The sequence below is a fragment of the Dromiciops gliroides genome, chromosome 1 (assembly GCF_019393635.1).
Source record: "Dromiciops gliroides isolate mDroGli1 chromosome 1, mDroGli1.pri, whole genome shotgun sequence".
Lineage (NCBI taxonomy): Eukaryota > Metazoa > Chordata > Mammalia > Microbiotheria > Microbiotheriidae > Dromiciops > Dromiciops gliroides.
The window spans coordinates 428,645,636-428,662,438 of NC_057861.1; the positions used below are offsets into that span (position 1 = coordinate 428,645,636).

The 16,803-nt window shown below is 36.9% G+C and overlaps 1 protein-coding gene across 4 annotated transcripts in view; it reads right to left on the reverse strand.

The window, feature by feature from the left end:
• The window catches only part of JMY (junction mediating and regulatory protein, p53 cofactor), an 85,740-nt gene that overhangs the window by 9,617 nt on the left and 59,320 nt on the right, over positions 1 to 16,803 (reverse strand). For all 4 annotated transcript variants that reach the window (XR_006353275.1, XM_043966983.1, XM_043966960.1 and 1 more), the window contains exon 7: positions 11,337 to 11,423. Coding sequence is in view for 3 of the 4 variants with exons in the window: in XM_043966983.1 (XP_043822918.1) it covers positions 11,337 to 11,423 (87 nt within the window). In the remaining variant the exon portion in view is untranslated. The remainder of the gene's footprint in view (positions 1 to 11,336; positions 11,424 to 16,803) is intronic.

Genomic DNA, 16,803 nt, shown 5'->3' on the forward strand with positions numbered 1-16,803 from the left:
GACTGAGGTTTTATTTCTTTTTGATAAATTGATTATCACTTCAAGTATTTGTTATTGTCATACTAATTAGAGAATTCATGTACAAGATGATGTGGTTTACTTGCTCAAAGAAGATTCTGTAATAATGTTTAATATTATCAGCCATTTACATTCATTTATCATTTATATGCCATTGTGACTGTGTATACTCTGGGTGTGGTTTGGAATTATTGTATACATTACAAGTATATCCTAAATTATGCAGCATTTTTACCATCACATTGCCTTTGGTGAAATTAATGAGATTTATGAATTATGGAAACTTACCATTTCAGAGACTAATTGCTCTTAGAATGAGCTTGAAAGGTCCTGGAGAGAATATATGTACGAGAGGAGGAGAGAGAGGTACACGTAAGATGCCCTGATAGAAGCTGAGAGAACAGCCAAATACATTCAGGAAGCCCATAGTTTGCTTATGATAGTGGCTATGTAGATCACAATTGCTGGACATAGTCCAGTTTCTTCCTCTCTCCCTCCAAAAATGGCCTGGTGTCATGGAAGCTCTAACACATGCACCTGGTTTAACTTAACGCGGCTTTTTTCATTCAGTCTGGTGGCATGGTCAGAATCCATCCACCTGGAGCCTAGTGCAATTACTAGATGTCTTGGAACCACAAAATGTGGTATGGTAACCTTTCCATAACATTTTCAAGTGTCATCACGGACACATCACTAAATTTAGCCTTGATTCAGACACAAGTGTTACAGATTGCATAACTGCCTCAACACTGTATTGTATATAGGTATAAATACCTTCCAAAGGGGGGAATGTAACACGCTGTATGCATCGAGTTTAAATATGAATTATATTTTGAAGAGCTCTCACTGTTTAATTTGATCATTGATAATGCTATACTAAAGATTAGTGAAAATCCAGCAAACAGCTAAAGTAAAAGTATCCAGAGACAACCAGAACCCAGGCTCCCTGATGACATCTTAACATTCAATGAAGATAAGATTTCAAGGACTTTAAATGAACATTTTTGTTTTTTTCCTTCTGTTATTATATACACCATCTGTAATATGTATTCTTTTGCAGAGGTCCTCCCTCTGTAGACATGATCAAAGTGCAGGTCTATGAGGGACTGCCCCTCTGGACAAAATTTTCCCTTTCTCCCTTTCCTATATTGTTATTAACATAGTTTGTTAGCATAGGGTATGATATTCTGTTACCTTTTACTATTTAATCAAGGAAAGACTCTGTGTTTCAACAAAACAAAGGAGGGAGTATGATAAAATAATCTAATTTGGCAGACGCCCCAGGGGTCCCACCTGAGTGAGTTAGTATTGTTTGAGAAACCAACTAAGTACCTACTTGGGATGATTAGATAAAGGCCACACCTGGCCTGCCATGAGGGACATATACTGCTGATGTCAGCAGGGGGACCAATCTCAGCCATCCAGCTTGAAGGACCTCCCTTTTGGGGGAGGGAGAGAAAAGGTAGAAAAGAGAATGCTGAAGTTGGGAGTCTTCTTTCCTGTTGGTGAGCTTCCGAGAGCTTACTGGAGAGGGGTTGCACAGCTGACTCCCATAGAAACTATGGACCCCACGTGGTGAGTTAATAGAAACGAGGCCAGTTCTTTGAATTAGCTGAATTAGAAGCAAGTTTGGGGATTGAGTCAGTCAGCTTAGCTTATCCATTTTTCTCTTCCCCTATTCCTTTGTCCGTGGCTTTATTAACTTCACCTTTGTTGTACATTTTATTCCCATTAACAAAACCTGATTTGTTTGTGGAAAAGAAGCTGTTAATTTCCTTTCTTATTAGCCCGGGAGAAATAACTAAAAAAGGCAGTTTGGAAGAGAGGAAACTTTGGACCTAGAGGTCCCTCATTATTTTCTGAACCCCCAATATTACGGCGAGCCACCCAATTAACTCTCCCCATATTAAATTTGGCCCCTACAGACTCATCCTTTCTGTTCCTCTCCCTGTACCTTGGCCCCAAGGAGGGTTCAATGGAAAGCACACAGGATATGAAATCAGAAAGCCTAGGTTTGTGCCTTGGCTCTGAGATTGCTGTAAGTCATTTCCCTTTTCTGGGACTTGGTTTCCTCATTTGTAAAAAAGAGATGGGACAAGATCAGTGGTGTCAAACTCAAACAGAAATGGGAGCCTTTAACTATACATAAGGATGTGCCTGTGGACTGCACATTTTGTGTTTTTTTGTTAAAATATTTCCCAATTACATGTAAATCTGGTTCTGGCTGCACTTGTGGGAACTATGGACTGTGTCTGACTCCTCTGAACTAAATGATCCCTAAAGTCCCTTTCAGCTCAGTTGCCAAGTTTTCTACTGAGAATATCCCCTACATCTGTCTTTCCCCGGCCAATGCTACCACCTCTTGCCTGGGATACTCTCATAGCCTCACGGCTGGTCTCTCTCACTGCAATTCACCTTTCCTAACAAGGCAAGCTTAAGTTTCCCAATATGCAGCTTTGATCACAATGCTTCTCTGCCCCGCTCAAAAATGTTCAGTGACTCCCTACTGAATCATTCTTTTCCCCCCGATAATTAGTGCCCTGTAAATTTTGGTTCCAAGTAACCTTCACACCACATTAGCTCATGCTACTCTCCTTCACGTGACTCATATTCTGTAACTTCTTCCAGCCTTTCTCATCCTGTCCACCTGCTGACCCTCTAAACATGGACTTACCCTGGATCTCTCCTGAAATTGTTCCACTCCCTTATAGTTCAATCTAAGGCAATGCAGTCCATAACTTTCTTGTCCCCATGTCCCTGGACCTCTTAAGGTTTCTCACATATATTTATGATAGTCTATCATGAATTATAATAACTGATGCACAAGGGGAAAGGTAGATCAGAAAAGAGCTCCTTTATGAAAGAAGCAAGAGACTATGCTTCTTTCTTGCTTTTTGCTTTGTAGGCCTAGCTAATAGTGTCTCTGCACAAGTGAGCCCTTAATGTTGGTTGACTTCAAGTACTAACAATATTGGTTTGTATTTTTATTTTATATTTCATCCATGTTTTTCCTTCCCAATGAGACTGCAAGCTCCTTGAGGTTGTAGGAGCACATTTTACATCTAAATATCTATTCATACTATTATACACAAAGCAGGCAATAAATAACACTGAAAGAATGAGTGAAAATTAAAAGCAATGTGAGGCATATGATGTGTTTAGAGTTTCCTGATCATCTGAACACAACCCCATTTTGTTTTCAAAAAGTAGAAAAAAAATGTTTGTTTCTTTTGGGGGGGCAGCTAGGTGGCACAGTGGATGAAGCAAGCACCAATAGTTTTGGATTCAGGAGGACATGAGTTCAAATCCAGCCTCAGACATTTGACACTTACTAGCTCTGTGACCCTGGGCAAGTCACTTAACCCTCACTGCCCCCCCCCCAAAGTAGACACTGACTTCCTTTTTCAAATATATAGAGAACTGAGTCAAATTTGTAGAAATAACAGTCATTCCTCAACTGATAAATAGCCAAAGTATATGAAGAGGCAGTTTTCAGATGAAATCATCGAAGGTATCTATAGGCATATGAAAAAATGCTCTAAAACACTGATTAGAGAAATGCAAATTAGAACAACTCTGAGCTACCACCCCCATCCCACACCTATTAGACTGGCTAATATGACAGAAAAGTCATTTTTATGGAGGGGATGTGAGAAAATTGAGACATAAATGCACTGTTGTTGAAGTTGTATATTGATTCAATCATTCTGGAGAACAATTGGAAATTATGCCCATAAGACTATAAAACCATTCATACTCTTTGACCAAGTAACACCACTACTAGGTCTGTATCCCAAAGAGATAAAAATCAAAAAGGAAAAGGACCTATAAGACAAAAATATTTATAGCAGCCCTTTTAGTGGTAGCAAAGAATTGAAAACTGAGGAGATGGCCATCAACTGGGAAATAGCTGAACAAGTTACATGATTGTCATGGAATACTATTCAGCTATAAGAAATGATGAGCAGGATGCTCACAGAAAAACCTAGGAAGACTTACATGAACTGATACAAAGTGAAATGAGCAGAACTAGGACACTGTAAAAGTAACAGCAATACTGTATGAAGATCAACTGTGACTGACTTAGCTAACCTAAGGAATACAAAGATCCAAGACAATTCTGAAGGATTTATGATAGATAAAATGTCTCCAGAGAAAGAATTGATGACATATGAATGCAGACTGAAGCATACTTTTTATTTATTTTTGTTCTCTTTTGGTCTGTTTTCTTTTACATGATTAACACAGAAATATGTTTTGCATGGCCACACATGTATAACCTATATCAAACTGCTTGCCTTTTCAATGGGGGGGAGGGGCAGAGGAAGAATTTGGAATTCAAAAATTGTAAAAAAATGAATGTAAAAATGTTTTTTATATAAGTAAAATATTAAAATTTAAAAGTAGACACTTGATACGAATATATTTACATGGCAACAGAGTACTGTTTCTTCACTACCCAATACACAAAACAAAAAGTTTGACATGATATATTAAAGAAACTTTGTATTTCACACTTCAACTCAGTTCCCCTTCTGTTTGCTAGAAGCAAATTTAAATACCGCATAAGGTAAGATCAACATTAGTCTCCCAGTGCTTTAATAACACTCCTTTTCTTCTCACTGCTATCTTTTTTCAGGTACCATTTCTCTCTTGAATTATAAGATTGTATCTCCCTCTATGTCCTCCCAACTCCTTACTTAATGGCTTTATCCAAGCAAGAATTTTTAATTTTAAAAATCAGCTTCTGCTACCATGATTTTTCTTTCTGCAAAGGTGTAAATTCTGGGGTACATAAGGCCAATTTCATATGTATTAGTCATGGATAATAAAACTACATTTGCCTATAATTATTTCAAGTCTAAGAAAAGAGGCAGCTAGGTGGCACTGGCCCTGGAGTCAGGAGGACCTGAGTTCAAATCCGGCCTCAGACATTTGACACTTACTAGCTGTGTGACCCTGGGCAAGTCACTTAACCCCAACTGCCTCACCCCCCCCCAAAAGAGGTGCAGGCATTCATTGCTTCACTTACTTATATGACCAAATCTAAGAAAAGACTAGGATATAGAAAATGACTTTTTTAATCTGAGTACTAGATATAAGGGGCCTAGGGAGAAATAAAGGTATGGACAAATGAAAATGTTAATATATTAAAACTAAACTACACCTGAAATCCTACTTAGCAGATTATCTTATTTATATAACACATTATCGTGCCTATCACTCTACAACTCCTCAGTAATTCTGTGGTTTTGAGAAATTAATAATATTAATGTATGCCTGTAAAATGAACCTAAAATAAAAGTAAAAGGCATGTTATTAATAAGCATTAAAATTATTTTTATAGTACCAATACTATAATTCTTCACTGCCAATAAACTAATAATTTAATTTAAATGGAAATGAATGTTAAGATTCAGGATACACTTTAAAAAAATAAATGATTTTATTAAATAAATTATTGATTATGGGGTATTAATGTTTTTGAAGACTGATTTTTAGCTGGGAGATTTTTAAAATATGGACTGAAACATGGTAAATTTTATTTAGTACATATAAAAAAACCTACCTGCTTCATACCTAAAATGCATAGCTACCAAATTATAATAGCAAACATACGTAAAATTCAGGGAGAAGGATCAGTATTTTAGGTTATAGGACTAGATTAAATCAGAATGAGTAAAATAAAAGAACTTTTTGCAGTCAGAGAGTAGAAGCAAAGAAAATATATATATTTCAGTCAAATCTGGAGCGCTAATTTGTAGTTATTCAGTTGATTTGTTACTATGGCAGCAAAAAAATATCCTAAGGCTAACAAATACATTTTTTTCCTGTGTCACTGAACCTAACAGGAATGTAGGGGAAAACAGAACTGCTTTTGAAGGGATAGCAAAGTAAGGGCTATTTTAATTAAATTCTTCACATGTGGAAAACTGAAATATGGACACTGTTGAATTATAAAAATCAAGATTATGTATTACTTTAACTCATAGATCACTTACAAGTTATAGCATTTAAAACTAGAATGTACTTAGAAATAATCTAATCCAACCTATTTTGCAAATAAAGAGAATGAAATAATAAAGTGACTAAGAATTCTGATTGTATTACTTGAGAAAAATTTCTCAACATGTTCTTGCAAGCTGTTAAAAATACATGGTTTGGGGGCAGCTAGGTGATGCAGTGGATAAAGCACTGGCCCTGGATTCAGGAGGACCTCAATTCAAATCCAGCCTCAAGACACCTGACACTTACTAGCTGTGTGACCCTGGGTAAGTCCCTTAACCCTCATTGCCCTCCCCCGCCCCAAAAAAACCACAAACCACCAAACCCAAAACAAAATGAAAACAAAAAAACCAAACTAAAACAAAAAACCATGGTACTCTTGTACTGTCAGAGTTATTAGAAAAGTTATTGTATCCTATATGACATCCAACATGTTACCTAATGTAGGAGAAGGTAAAATCCTGAATCCGAGGCAAGATACCATCAAATGTGGTTATAGGGTTTCTCTAGTTCGAGGATGAATTGAAAAAATTTGAAAGTAACTACATAAACATAGTCTAGAAATCACTAACAGGAAGTAACAGTTACCATAGACATTTTCTTGAGAGGTAGGAATAATGTGTTCTTGGTAGCTGTTAGGTACATGATTCTGTAGCCAGATTATGAGATAAAGAAAAAGGTTAAGTTGAAGAGAGCTGCTGGACTTGGTTAAAGAATTATTTCAACTAACATTTCCTAAATGCTACTCTTTGAAAGCCACTATGCTAGGTGCTAGAGATACAAAAATTTAGTATGACCCAAGTTCTTGTCTTCTTGGAGCCTATGATCAAGTATTTCAGTGGAGGGGAAATAGAGGGAGAAATATTCATAAATATCTGCACCACCAGTTGGAATATGATAAATAAAAGTGAGAAGTATAAGAGAAGTTGGAGAAGGAGAATACTCAGGTAAGGCTTCATGGAGAAGACAGCACCAAAAGTGGACTGAGCAGGATGAGAAGAGTTTTAATATGCAGTGATTGATTAGGTACCTAGTAGTATGTATGTGTCTATGCCAAGCATGGGGAAATGACAAAAACATTCAAGGAAGCGGGAGAGGACAGATAATTGCTGGAAAACAAAGAATACATATTTTACATGGACTATATACAGTGAATGAAGAGGAACACTGAAATAAGGTTGAAAAGTTGGTTAAAGGCAACTTGTGAAGTGCCTTAAAAGTGAGTTTTGAAGTAACAAATCTTCAAATGTAGCTTTCTTAAATCATAAAGTTCATAAACTAAAAATAAGTGTAGTCCTTGCCCCTTACTGATAATTTTTCAGTAGTATCAAGCCACAAGAATTTTGGCCATGGTGACTCATGAAAGAAATCAGCACAAACCAGCCATGAGTCTTGTGTGGTTCCATCCTACTTCTAGAGTTAACAATGGCAGAGGCCAAAGAGCAAAGAGCAAACTAATACTGAGTTATTATACCAGATATAAACATTAACCTAATTGCTATTGCTCTGATATGAGATCCTTGTTCTGTGATCAACAAGCAGACAAACTGCTGAAGGAATTGTAGCATATCAATCATGGCATGCTCACTACAAATTAAACTATAAGAGAAAAGGAAATTACAACTAAATGGAAGGATGGTTCACATGTCCTTCTTGGAAAGGCAAATAAAGAAGTTTTTTTCATCATGTACCCAAAGATACTGTTTCATATAATAGTTGGATATCTTGTATTATAATGCTTCTGAAAAATTATAAATGAACAATTATGACAATTTAATATGCCCATTAAATGAGAATGGCTATAAAATTTTTGGTACAAGAATATAATGGAATATTACCATAAAAAGAACAAACATGAAGAATTCTGAGAATAAGAATATGTATATGAACTGATATAAAGTATATAGAACTAGGAGAATAAAAACAGCCCAGAGAAGAACTGAGAAAATGTACCTCCCCTTTTTATCCAGAGGGAGAACTAGGTATGAATATAGATAGAAACATAGATAAAAGATAGATGGACATATGTATATATATAATATATTTCATATCCTGTCATACATACTTGATGGGTCATGGTCAAATTTTTGCTACAAGTGAAGGCTCACTTGATGAGAAGGGAAAGTTGGAAATCAATGAAATAAATGGCATCAAATGAAATTAAAAAAAAATAAAACAATGTCAAAATTTTGAGAGAAAACATGTAGCATTCATATACATTTATGTTTCCTAGGCTACTCCAAATTTTTAACTTCATTTAAGAATTCATATTACCAATTCAGATTACTCGTGCAGGCCTGGGCCAAGGCAAAATTGTGAAGTGTTATCCCATTTATGTACCAACAACCCCAGGCTTCCTACAATCTCTCAGTCCAACAAGCATTCATTAAGCTTCAAGTATGTGCTAAGTGGTGGGGATACAAATCAAGGTAAAAAAATTGTCCCTGTCCTCAAGGAATGCACAAGCTAATGGAAGGGACAACATCTATATAACTAGGTATATAATATACACAGAATAGATTGAGGGTGATCTGATAGAGAAAGGTCTCAAGGTGAGAAGAAACTGCAGTGTCACCTGATCAACTTTATATAAGATGCTGGACATAACAGTGAACTCCTGGAGCTCCCTGACTAGGGAAGTTAGGGAGTCAGATCTATACAGTGTTGCAAAAACCTACATTGGGGACAGTGGATAGAGCACCAGCCCTGGAGTCAGGAGGACCTGAGTTCAAATCCAGCCTCAGACACCTGACACATACTAGCTGTGTGACCCTGGGCAAGTCACTTAACCCCAATTGCCTCACCAAAAAACCAACCAAACAAACAAACCAAAACCTACATGGAGAGAGTACAAAAGGGTGACAGATGTTGTCTACCAAAGAAGATGTTATGAAGGAAAAGACCTGAGAAAAGTCCATTAGATTTGGCATTTAAGAGATCACTAATAACTTTAGAGGTCAATAAAAGCCAGATTGCAGAAGGCTTTAGTACATAATGTGGGGTGGGGGTGGGGTGCAGTACACACAGATTATTGGTTGCTTTCTCAAGGAATTTAGCCATGAAGGGAAGATGATGGCTAACTAGCAGGAATGGTCAGATCAAATGAAGCTTTTTTTTTTTTAATGGATGAGGCAAACATGAAAACGTACAGTTAGGAAGATTGAAGGTAAGGGCTAATAAGAGTGATGGTGAGTTAATAAAAATGGATCCAGCTCTTTGAATTAGCTGAGCTTGGTGAGTTTGGGGATTCTGTCGGTCTTTGCTAGAGCCAGGGAGATTATCCATTTTCCTCTTTCCCTATTCCCCCTGTCACTGGCTTAATTAATTTTACCTTTGCTGTGTATTTTATTCCCATTAATAAAATCTGATTTGTTTGTGGAAAAGAGACTGTCAATCCCCTTTCTTATTGGCCTGGGAGAAATAACTAAAAAAGGCAGTTCAGAGGGGAGTAAACTTTAGACCTAGAGGTCCCTCATTATTTTCTGAACCCCACCCAATATTACAGCGAGCCACCCAATTAACTCTCTCCATATTAAATTTGGTGCCCATACAACATAGGTTAGATTCTGTATTCCTGTATTCTCACCCCTCATATTCAATATGTTGCCAAGGCCTAGTGACTTCTCCTGAATGTGCCTCCTTCACTCATATGATACTGTCATCACCCTGTTACAAGGCCTCATCACCTCACACCTGGACTAATGCAATAGCTTGCTGGTTATTGTTAGTCTGTCTGCCACACATCTCTCTCCATTCTGGTCCATTCTCCACTCAGCCATCAAAGTGATTTTCCTAAAGCATTAAGTTCTATCATGTCACCCCCTACTCAATAAACTCTGGTATTCAACACCCTTCACACCGTAGCCACCCCACCCCTTACATTTACAGTCTTCTTATACTCCCATCCTCACCCCAAGTACTCTTTGATCAAGTGACATTGACCTCCTCTGCTATTCTGTGTACAAGACACTCCTCTCAGCTCCAGGCATTTTCTCTGGCTGCTCCTCATGCCTCTCCTGGCTTCCTCTAAATTGCAGCTAGAATCCTTTCTTTTACAGGAAGCTTCTACCAATTCCTCGTAATTCTAGTGCCATTTCTCTGTTAATTACTTACTATTTATTTATCCAGTATATAGCTTGTTTGTATGTATTTATTGGCCTACTATCTCCCCCATTAGAGTGCAAGTTCTGGAAAGCAGGGACTTTCCCTTTCTAGGTATTCTCATACTTAATTCAGTGCCTGACACTTAAGTTTTGTTTTGTTTTGTTTTTTTGCAGGGCAGTTGGGGTTAAGTGACTTGCCCAGGGTCATACAGCTAGTAAGTGATAAGTATCTGAGGCCGGATTTGAACTCAGGTCCTCCTGAATCCAGGGCCGGTGCTCTATCCACTGTGCCACCTAGCTGCCCCCTGATGCTTAAGTTTTAATAACTGACTGACTAGCACACATACACCTTAATTGTTGGGATGGATAACAGATTGATAAGACCCAATGTAATAAGGGACAAAAGAATGAAATAAATTATATGATTTTAATCATAAATGAGGTGGGGCATTTTTGGTTGGGGGCAAGGAAGAGAATATAGGGAAGGAGAGAAAATAAATGGGGAAACCTTTTGGTTACCCCTAAAATAACACTCCAAACTACTTGAACTATTACTGTAATTCTGGCTCTGATAGAAATACCATAAATCAGTTTCCCAAACACAAAGATTAGCAGTTTTAATTAGGTATGATGAACAGAATGCTAAATTAATTTCATTTTGTTCTCTCACAACCTCCAGGTAAAAGGTAAAACCATAAAAAATTGTTGCTACTTTGGAAGGAATTTGAGAGAGGCTTATCATTCATCCTTTCAACTATAGCATTATTGCCCTTTATTATGTTAAGCCAGTAGTATGGAATTAAAGCTACATACTTATAAAGACTGATATTTTCTAGGGGAGTGACAATAAAGTACTGGATTTCTCTTGGCCTTAAGTCAGCAAGACCTGGGGTCAAGGTCCCTTAACTTTTCAGTGTCCCAGGCAATCTGCTAACACTATTTAGGTGCAGAGCAACTGTGTATCTGCATTGTATCTGTAAAATGAGAAGTTACCTGTACTAACTGAACCACAGGTCAGCCCCCAAAAGAGAATTATCAAAACAGGTATGTTCATACTCTAAAGGGTGGAAAGTATTAGAAGTGTGTTGGGGAAGTAGGGGAGAAGGAAAATGGTAAACCTGAATCAATTTTCAAGAAAGTGAATTAATTCAAATATGTAGCTTTAACCATTAAACAGGTCATACCCAATCACCAAATACCCAAACTTACTAGCTGTACTGAATGATGTGTCCTGTATTCATCTTCACTCCGAAGGCGTTGCTGGAATTTTTCACTGTGCTTTGCAATACAGATTTCCTATTAAGAAAACAAAATGTGCATTAATACAAATCAAACTAATTTATCAACTGATACCTATTGTAGCAGTTAGCCTTAACCTCGAAATCTTCCTATGCCATTCATTTACCAACAGTCTAGGCAGGTAAGAGCCCATATAATTCCTATTAGGTCAATTTCTAGATCTGCATATGTAAAACTACTTAAAGATTAAAAAGTCAATGAAGGGGGCAGCTAGGTGGATAGAGCACTGGCCCTGGAGTCAGGAGGACCTGAGTTCAAATCTGGCCTCAGACACTTAACACTTACTAGCTGTGTGACCCTGGGCAAGTCACTTAACCCCAATTGCCTCACTTAAAAAAAAAAAAAAGTTCATGAAGCAACTGTTCTTATCACTAGGACATGAAAAAAATATTAATGGAGAATAGTAGAGAAAACACTGAATTTGAAACTAGAAGCTCCAGGTTTGAGGCCTGGTCATGCCACTAACCAACCACATGGATATGGACAAGCTACTGTACCTTCCTAAGTCTGTTTCCTCATATGTAAAATGAGGATACATAATAGCTGCACTGTGTACCTCACAGAGTTATCTGGAATGAAAATACATTCCTACACTCTACAGAGCTACATATAAATGTGACTTATTACTACAAATAGTAATGCTTTATGAAAATTTGGCAAATAAACACAAGAAAAATTTAAGGATGATGTACTATGCAGTTATCATGAACCCTTCAAGCTTTCCTTTATTTACACTCACCTAAAGAACTGGGGGAGGGTGAGGTGTGTGATACAATGCCACATACTTCTTGAATAATTCAGTGGATTGGCTATCTCATTGATATGGGCATTCCCTCAATCCCGGCAAACTGCAACCCATCTCAGCTCCCACACCCAGTGATTATTTTCCATTTCGTTTAATAAATAAATTAGACAGATGTGACAGATATTTTAACACTCCTTAGGCACCACAGATAGTCTCTTTTCACCAGCCCATTTCCTTTTTAGATCATACATGGGATTACAGAATTAGAGCTAGAAAGGACATTAAAGGCTTTGACTATGTCCTTTTTGCCATTTCTTTCCCTTTTGTTAATATGTGGTATCCTATTGATAAATAACTCAAATCTGTTCCTCTAATACTCTTTTTGGTGCTTCTCAGTTTCAGCTTTCTGTAGAAGGGGGTATTTCTTGATTTGTAGCCATACAGCAAGGCCAGAAATATACTGCCATTAAAAAGATGGGGTTGGTTGGTTGGTTTTATAGAGAAGCCTGAATTTAAGAGGGCTACACAATTTCACAAGGGCAAGCCAGCTGGTTCACTTCTTATCTATTCAATTCTTTACTGTCAATCTGCCTTGTTTCTTTAAGACATATGTATTGATGGACTCTATCTCTCACTTAAGAAGTTCTGCAATATTCTGGTACTTAATGCAATCAGCACAATATAATTCACAATGAGAAGCACTTGCAGGATCATTTACCTCTCCTTTTTGTACTTTACAGCAGACATGGGTGTATATACAACTCTTCTTCATGCCTGGTTTGATACTGATAATCAGAGGATATGTTGTTTATATTGTTAACTGTATGAAATTATCTTGAGAGGATGTGACATATACATGGAAGATGTCTTTGTTTAAGGATTATTTTGCTATATAAATAATAAACACAATGAAATATTCATTTAAAGCACCTTTCAGTCAATTGTGTGGCCATAAAGATGGTCTACTACAAAACATGGTTTACAAAAGTTCATATGTTCCCTTTTCATGTTTGTCAAGGATGCCTTTATATATGTGTAGATCATTCTCAGAGATTTTGTAGAGCTGAAAGGGTAGGCATGTAGTTTGGTTGTTACTAATGTCTTTTTGCCTATCTTGGTAAAATTTTGTATTATTTTCCCAGACCATTTTACTTATCTTAAAAGTGGTATCTCAATTCTTTCAAAATTGTATCACTCCCCAATAAAAACTGTCCAAGGGAAGATTTACAAAGCACTTTCCATATATTGTCTATTTAATTCTCACAACAATCTTGTTGTATTATTATCCCAATTTTACATATGAGGGAACTGAGGCAAATAGAGGTTAAGTGATATACCCAGGGTCACACAACTAGTAATCTTGAGGAAGAACTTGAACAAAAGACTTCTAAAATCCAAGTCAAGCACTCTATCCACTGCACCAGAGGTGTCAAACTTGAGGCCCACAAAATTCCTGATTGAAAAAGATTAAAATATAACTGGGAAATATTTAATAAAAGAAAAAATATAATACAACACAGAAGCCCACAAGGATCTATGTCTAGTTGAGTTTTAACACCACTCAACTACACTATAGCACCATCACAGTTCACTCAAGGACTACAAATGGAATGATAACCAGGTTTCAAAAAATTTTCTTTTCCAAATCACTATGAAAGAATGCAAATTAAAATTAATCTGAGGTTCCACCTGTAAAGAATTGTTATTTGAGGGTTTTATGCCTCGGCACACACTGGCCTGGGGCTCCGCACATGGCACTGGCACCTCACGTCATCACCACTTGCAGATGCCTACATGGGCCTGGCAAAATTATAATGATTGGAAGCCTAGTGAGGGCAGTTGTGTGACTGTCAGAGCAGCCATCCCATTGGCTGGGGCTGTGTGGGGTTTTTCTGAAATTGGGGGAGGAGAATGGGGCATTCTAGCTGGACGCTGGAAGAACAGAAGTTCTGCTGCGTATTCTCACCTAATTCCTGGGCGGTGGTATCTTTTGAGGTTGTATAATTTCCCTTTCCCCATTTTATATCCTTTCCCTTGATCCTACTGATCGTGGTTTTGTGTGTGTGTGTTTTTTAAAGTTCGTTCTTGTTAAAATAAATCCTGTTCTGTTTTGAGGGAGGCTGCCGGTCTCCTTCCTTGCCCCAATATTGCGGCAAGCCGCTTAGGTAACACTCCCCAATTAAAAATTGGTCCCCACACACCTCACCAGAAAACTGAGCAAGATAACAAAAGATGGAAATAGTCATTGTTGGAGGGACTGAGAACTCAGGCACAGTAACACACTATTGGTGGAATTGTGATCATCTGCTCAGGAAAACAATATAGAATTATACTTTTATTTAGAGATTCCATTATATATGCCTTAAAAAAGTCTAATACAAAAAGAAAGAACTAAATATACCAAAATATATGGTAGCAAAGAAATGAAAACTAAATGGGCACTCTTTGATTGGGTCATGGGATGAAAAAACTGGTCTATGAATGTAATGAAATATTACTATAACATTTCTTTACTATGATATAAAAAATAAAGACTATGAGGAATTCAGAGAAACATGGGGAGATATATATATATATGTATATATATGTATATATATGTATATACTCTGATAAATTAAGATAACATACAATATATATATGTATATACATATATATACGCTCTGATAAATTAAGATAACAACATTCATGAATATAATAATATAAATGAAAAGAACACTAAAACCAAATCAAATATTGTGAACTGTCACGGTATGGTGAAGAGATAGGGAGACTTAAAGGGAGGTCAAAAGGATGAGGAAAAAAAGTCATAAAAAGGAAGACATGTACCAAAGACTACAAAGAAAACAAGTTTTTGTTAATACTGGTTTTAAATTCACTTGTTAAGTTGTTTATGTACTAACTCACTACATACGAATAGCCATATGAACAGGGAATTAGGAATGAAGCTCAAATCTATCACATACCAGGAATTACAACAGTAAGACTGTACAAATTTTATATTAAAAACAAAGCATAAAATTGTATATCCTTGGAAATATAATCCTTATCAATGATACTCAAGGATCACCAATCCTTCAATTAGCAATCCTTGAGTATCATTGATAAGGGTTGTATTTACAAAAGGTTAGATTTTAGGCTGATTTAATACTAGTTATAGCCATTATCAGGGAAAAAGACAGAACTTCCAAAATACATATAATATGCACATATTTCATCACTGGCTCTGAATAATCCAATCCAATCCAATGTATTAATAAACATCACCTTATCACAGATATTCTGAAGATACTAGTAAAAATACAGCCAAATCATTTAGTGAATTTTCCTCTAGTTGATTAAGCCAATAGATAAAAGGCATTCTAAATTCATTTGAAAATTGGCACTCACCATGAACAATAAATAATTTTTCTGTGAGCCAATTAGTATTGGTCATGTGAAAATTGGCAATCACCATGAACAATAAATAATTTTTCTGTGAGCCAATTAGTATTGGTCATGTGTGGCACAATGGGCAAACCCCCCCCCCCAGTTTACACATGATTATAAAATTAATTTTATTTTCAAGTAGGACACAAAGTTCTTAGTAGAATAAGACCACGTAGGGCACACTGATTTTTTGGTGGTTGGTGGTATTTGTATACTCAGCACCTAAAAAAAGTCCTGGGAATTTTATAGGGACCGACTAAAAGATTAAGTAACCAGGAAGATAAAAAATTCTAACAATATTTACTTGCATATGTGTAAGCTAGATGACACTCATAACTACCTATACAATAATATTGGTTTGGGGGGGGGGGGCAGGGCAAGGAAAGTGGAAATCCTATGGCTCTTTGAAATAGCATGGAATGGAGGGGCAGGTAGGTAGCGCAGTGGATAAAAGTACCTGCCCTGGATTCAGGAGGACACGAGTTCAAATCCAGCCTCCGACACTTGACACTTACTAGCTGTGTGACCTTGGGCAAGCCACTTAACCCTTATTGCCCTGCCCCCCCCAAAAAGAAAAAAGTAATTTTCTATATCTAGGAGTTCTTATAAAACTGTTTCTTATATAGGCATGATATTTTAAGAGCTGGAAAGGACCCCAGAGGTCATGTAATCAAACTCTTTTGATTTACATATGGAAGGTTAGATAATTAACCAAAGGTCACATAGGTACAGGTTTTTACCTAATTTGTAAAGAATGATAAATACTATTTTGTGTCAGTGTTGGTTTTCATTCATATTTAGTCATTTTTCTTGTGGCTTTTAAAAATTCCATAAAATGTTTATTGTCATGTAAGCATTAAAAAAAACAAACAAACCAAAAAACCTTCAATTTTCAATACAAGTATTGAGAGAGAGAAAAGCCAGGGCCTAGCTGGGTAGAAGAAGAAGAGTTCAGGAGAATATCCTTAAAAGTACCTAAGCTAGAGGTCAGCTAGGTGTCTCAGTGGATAGAGCACCAGCCCTGGATTCAGGAGGACCTGAGTTCAAATCCAGCTTTAGACATTTGACACTAGCTATGTGACCCTGAGCAAGTCACATAACCCCAACTGCCTCACAAAAACAAAAACAAAAAAAGAGTACCTAAGCTAGTCTGTGATAAAATAATAGGCATGCTACCACTTAACTGAATCAGAAATTCCATCTTTT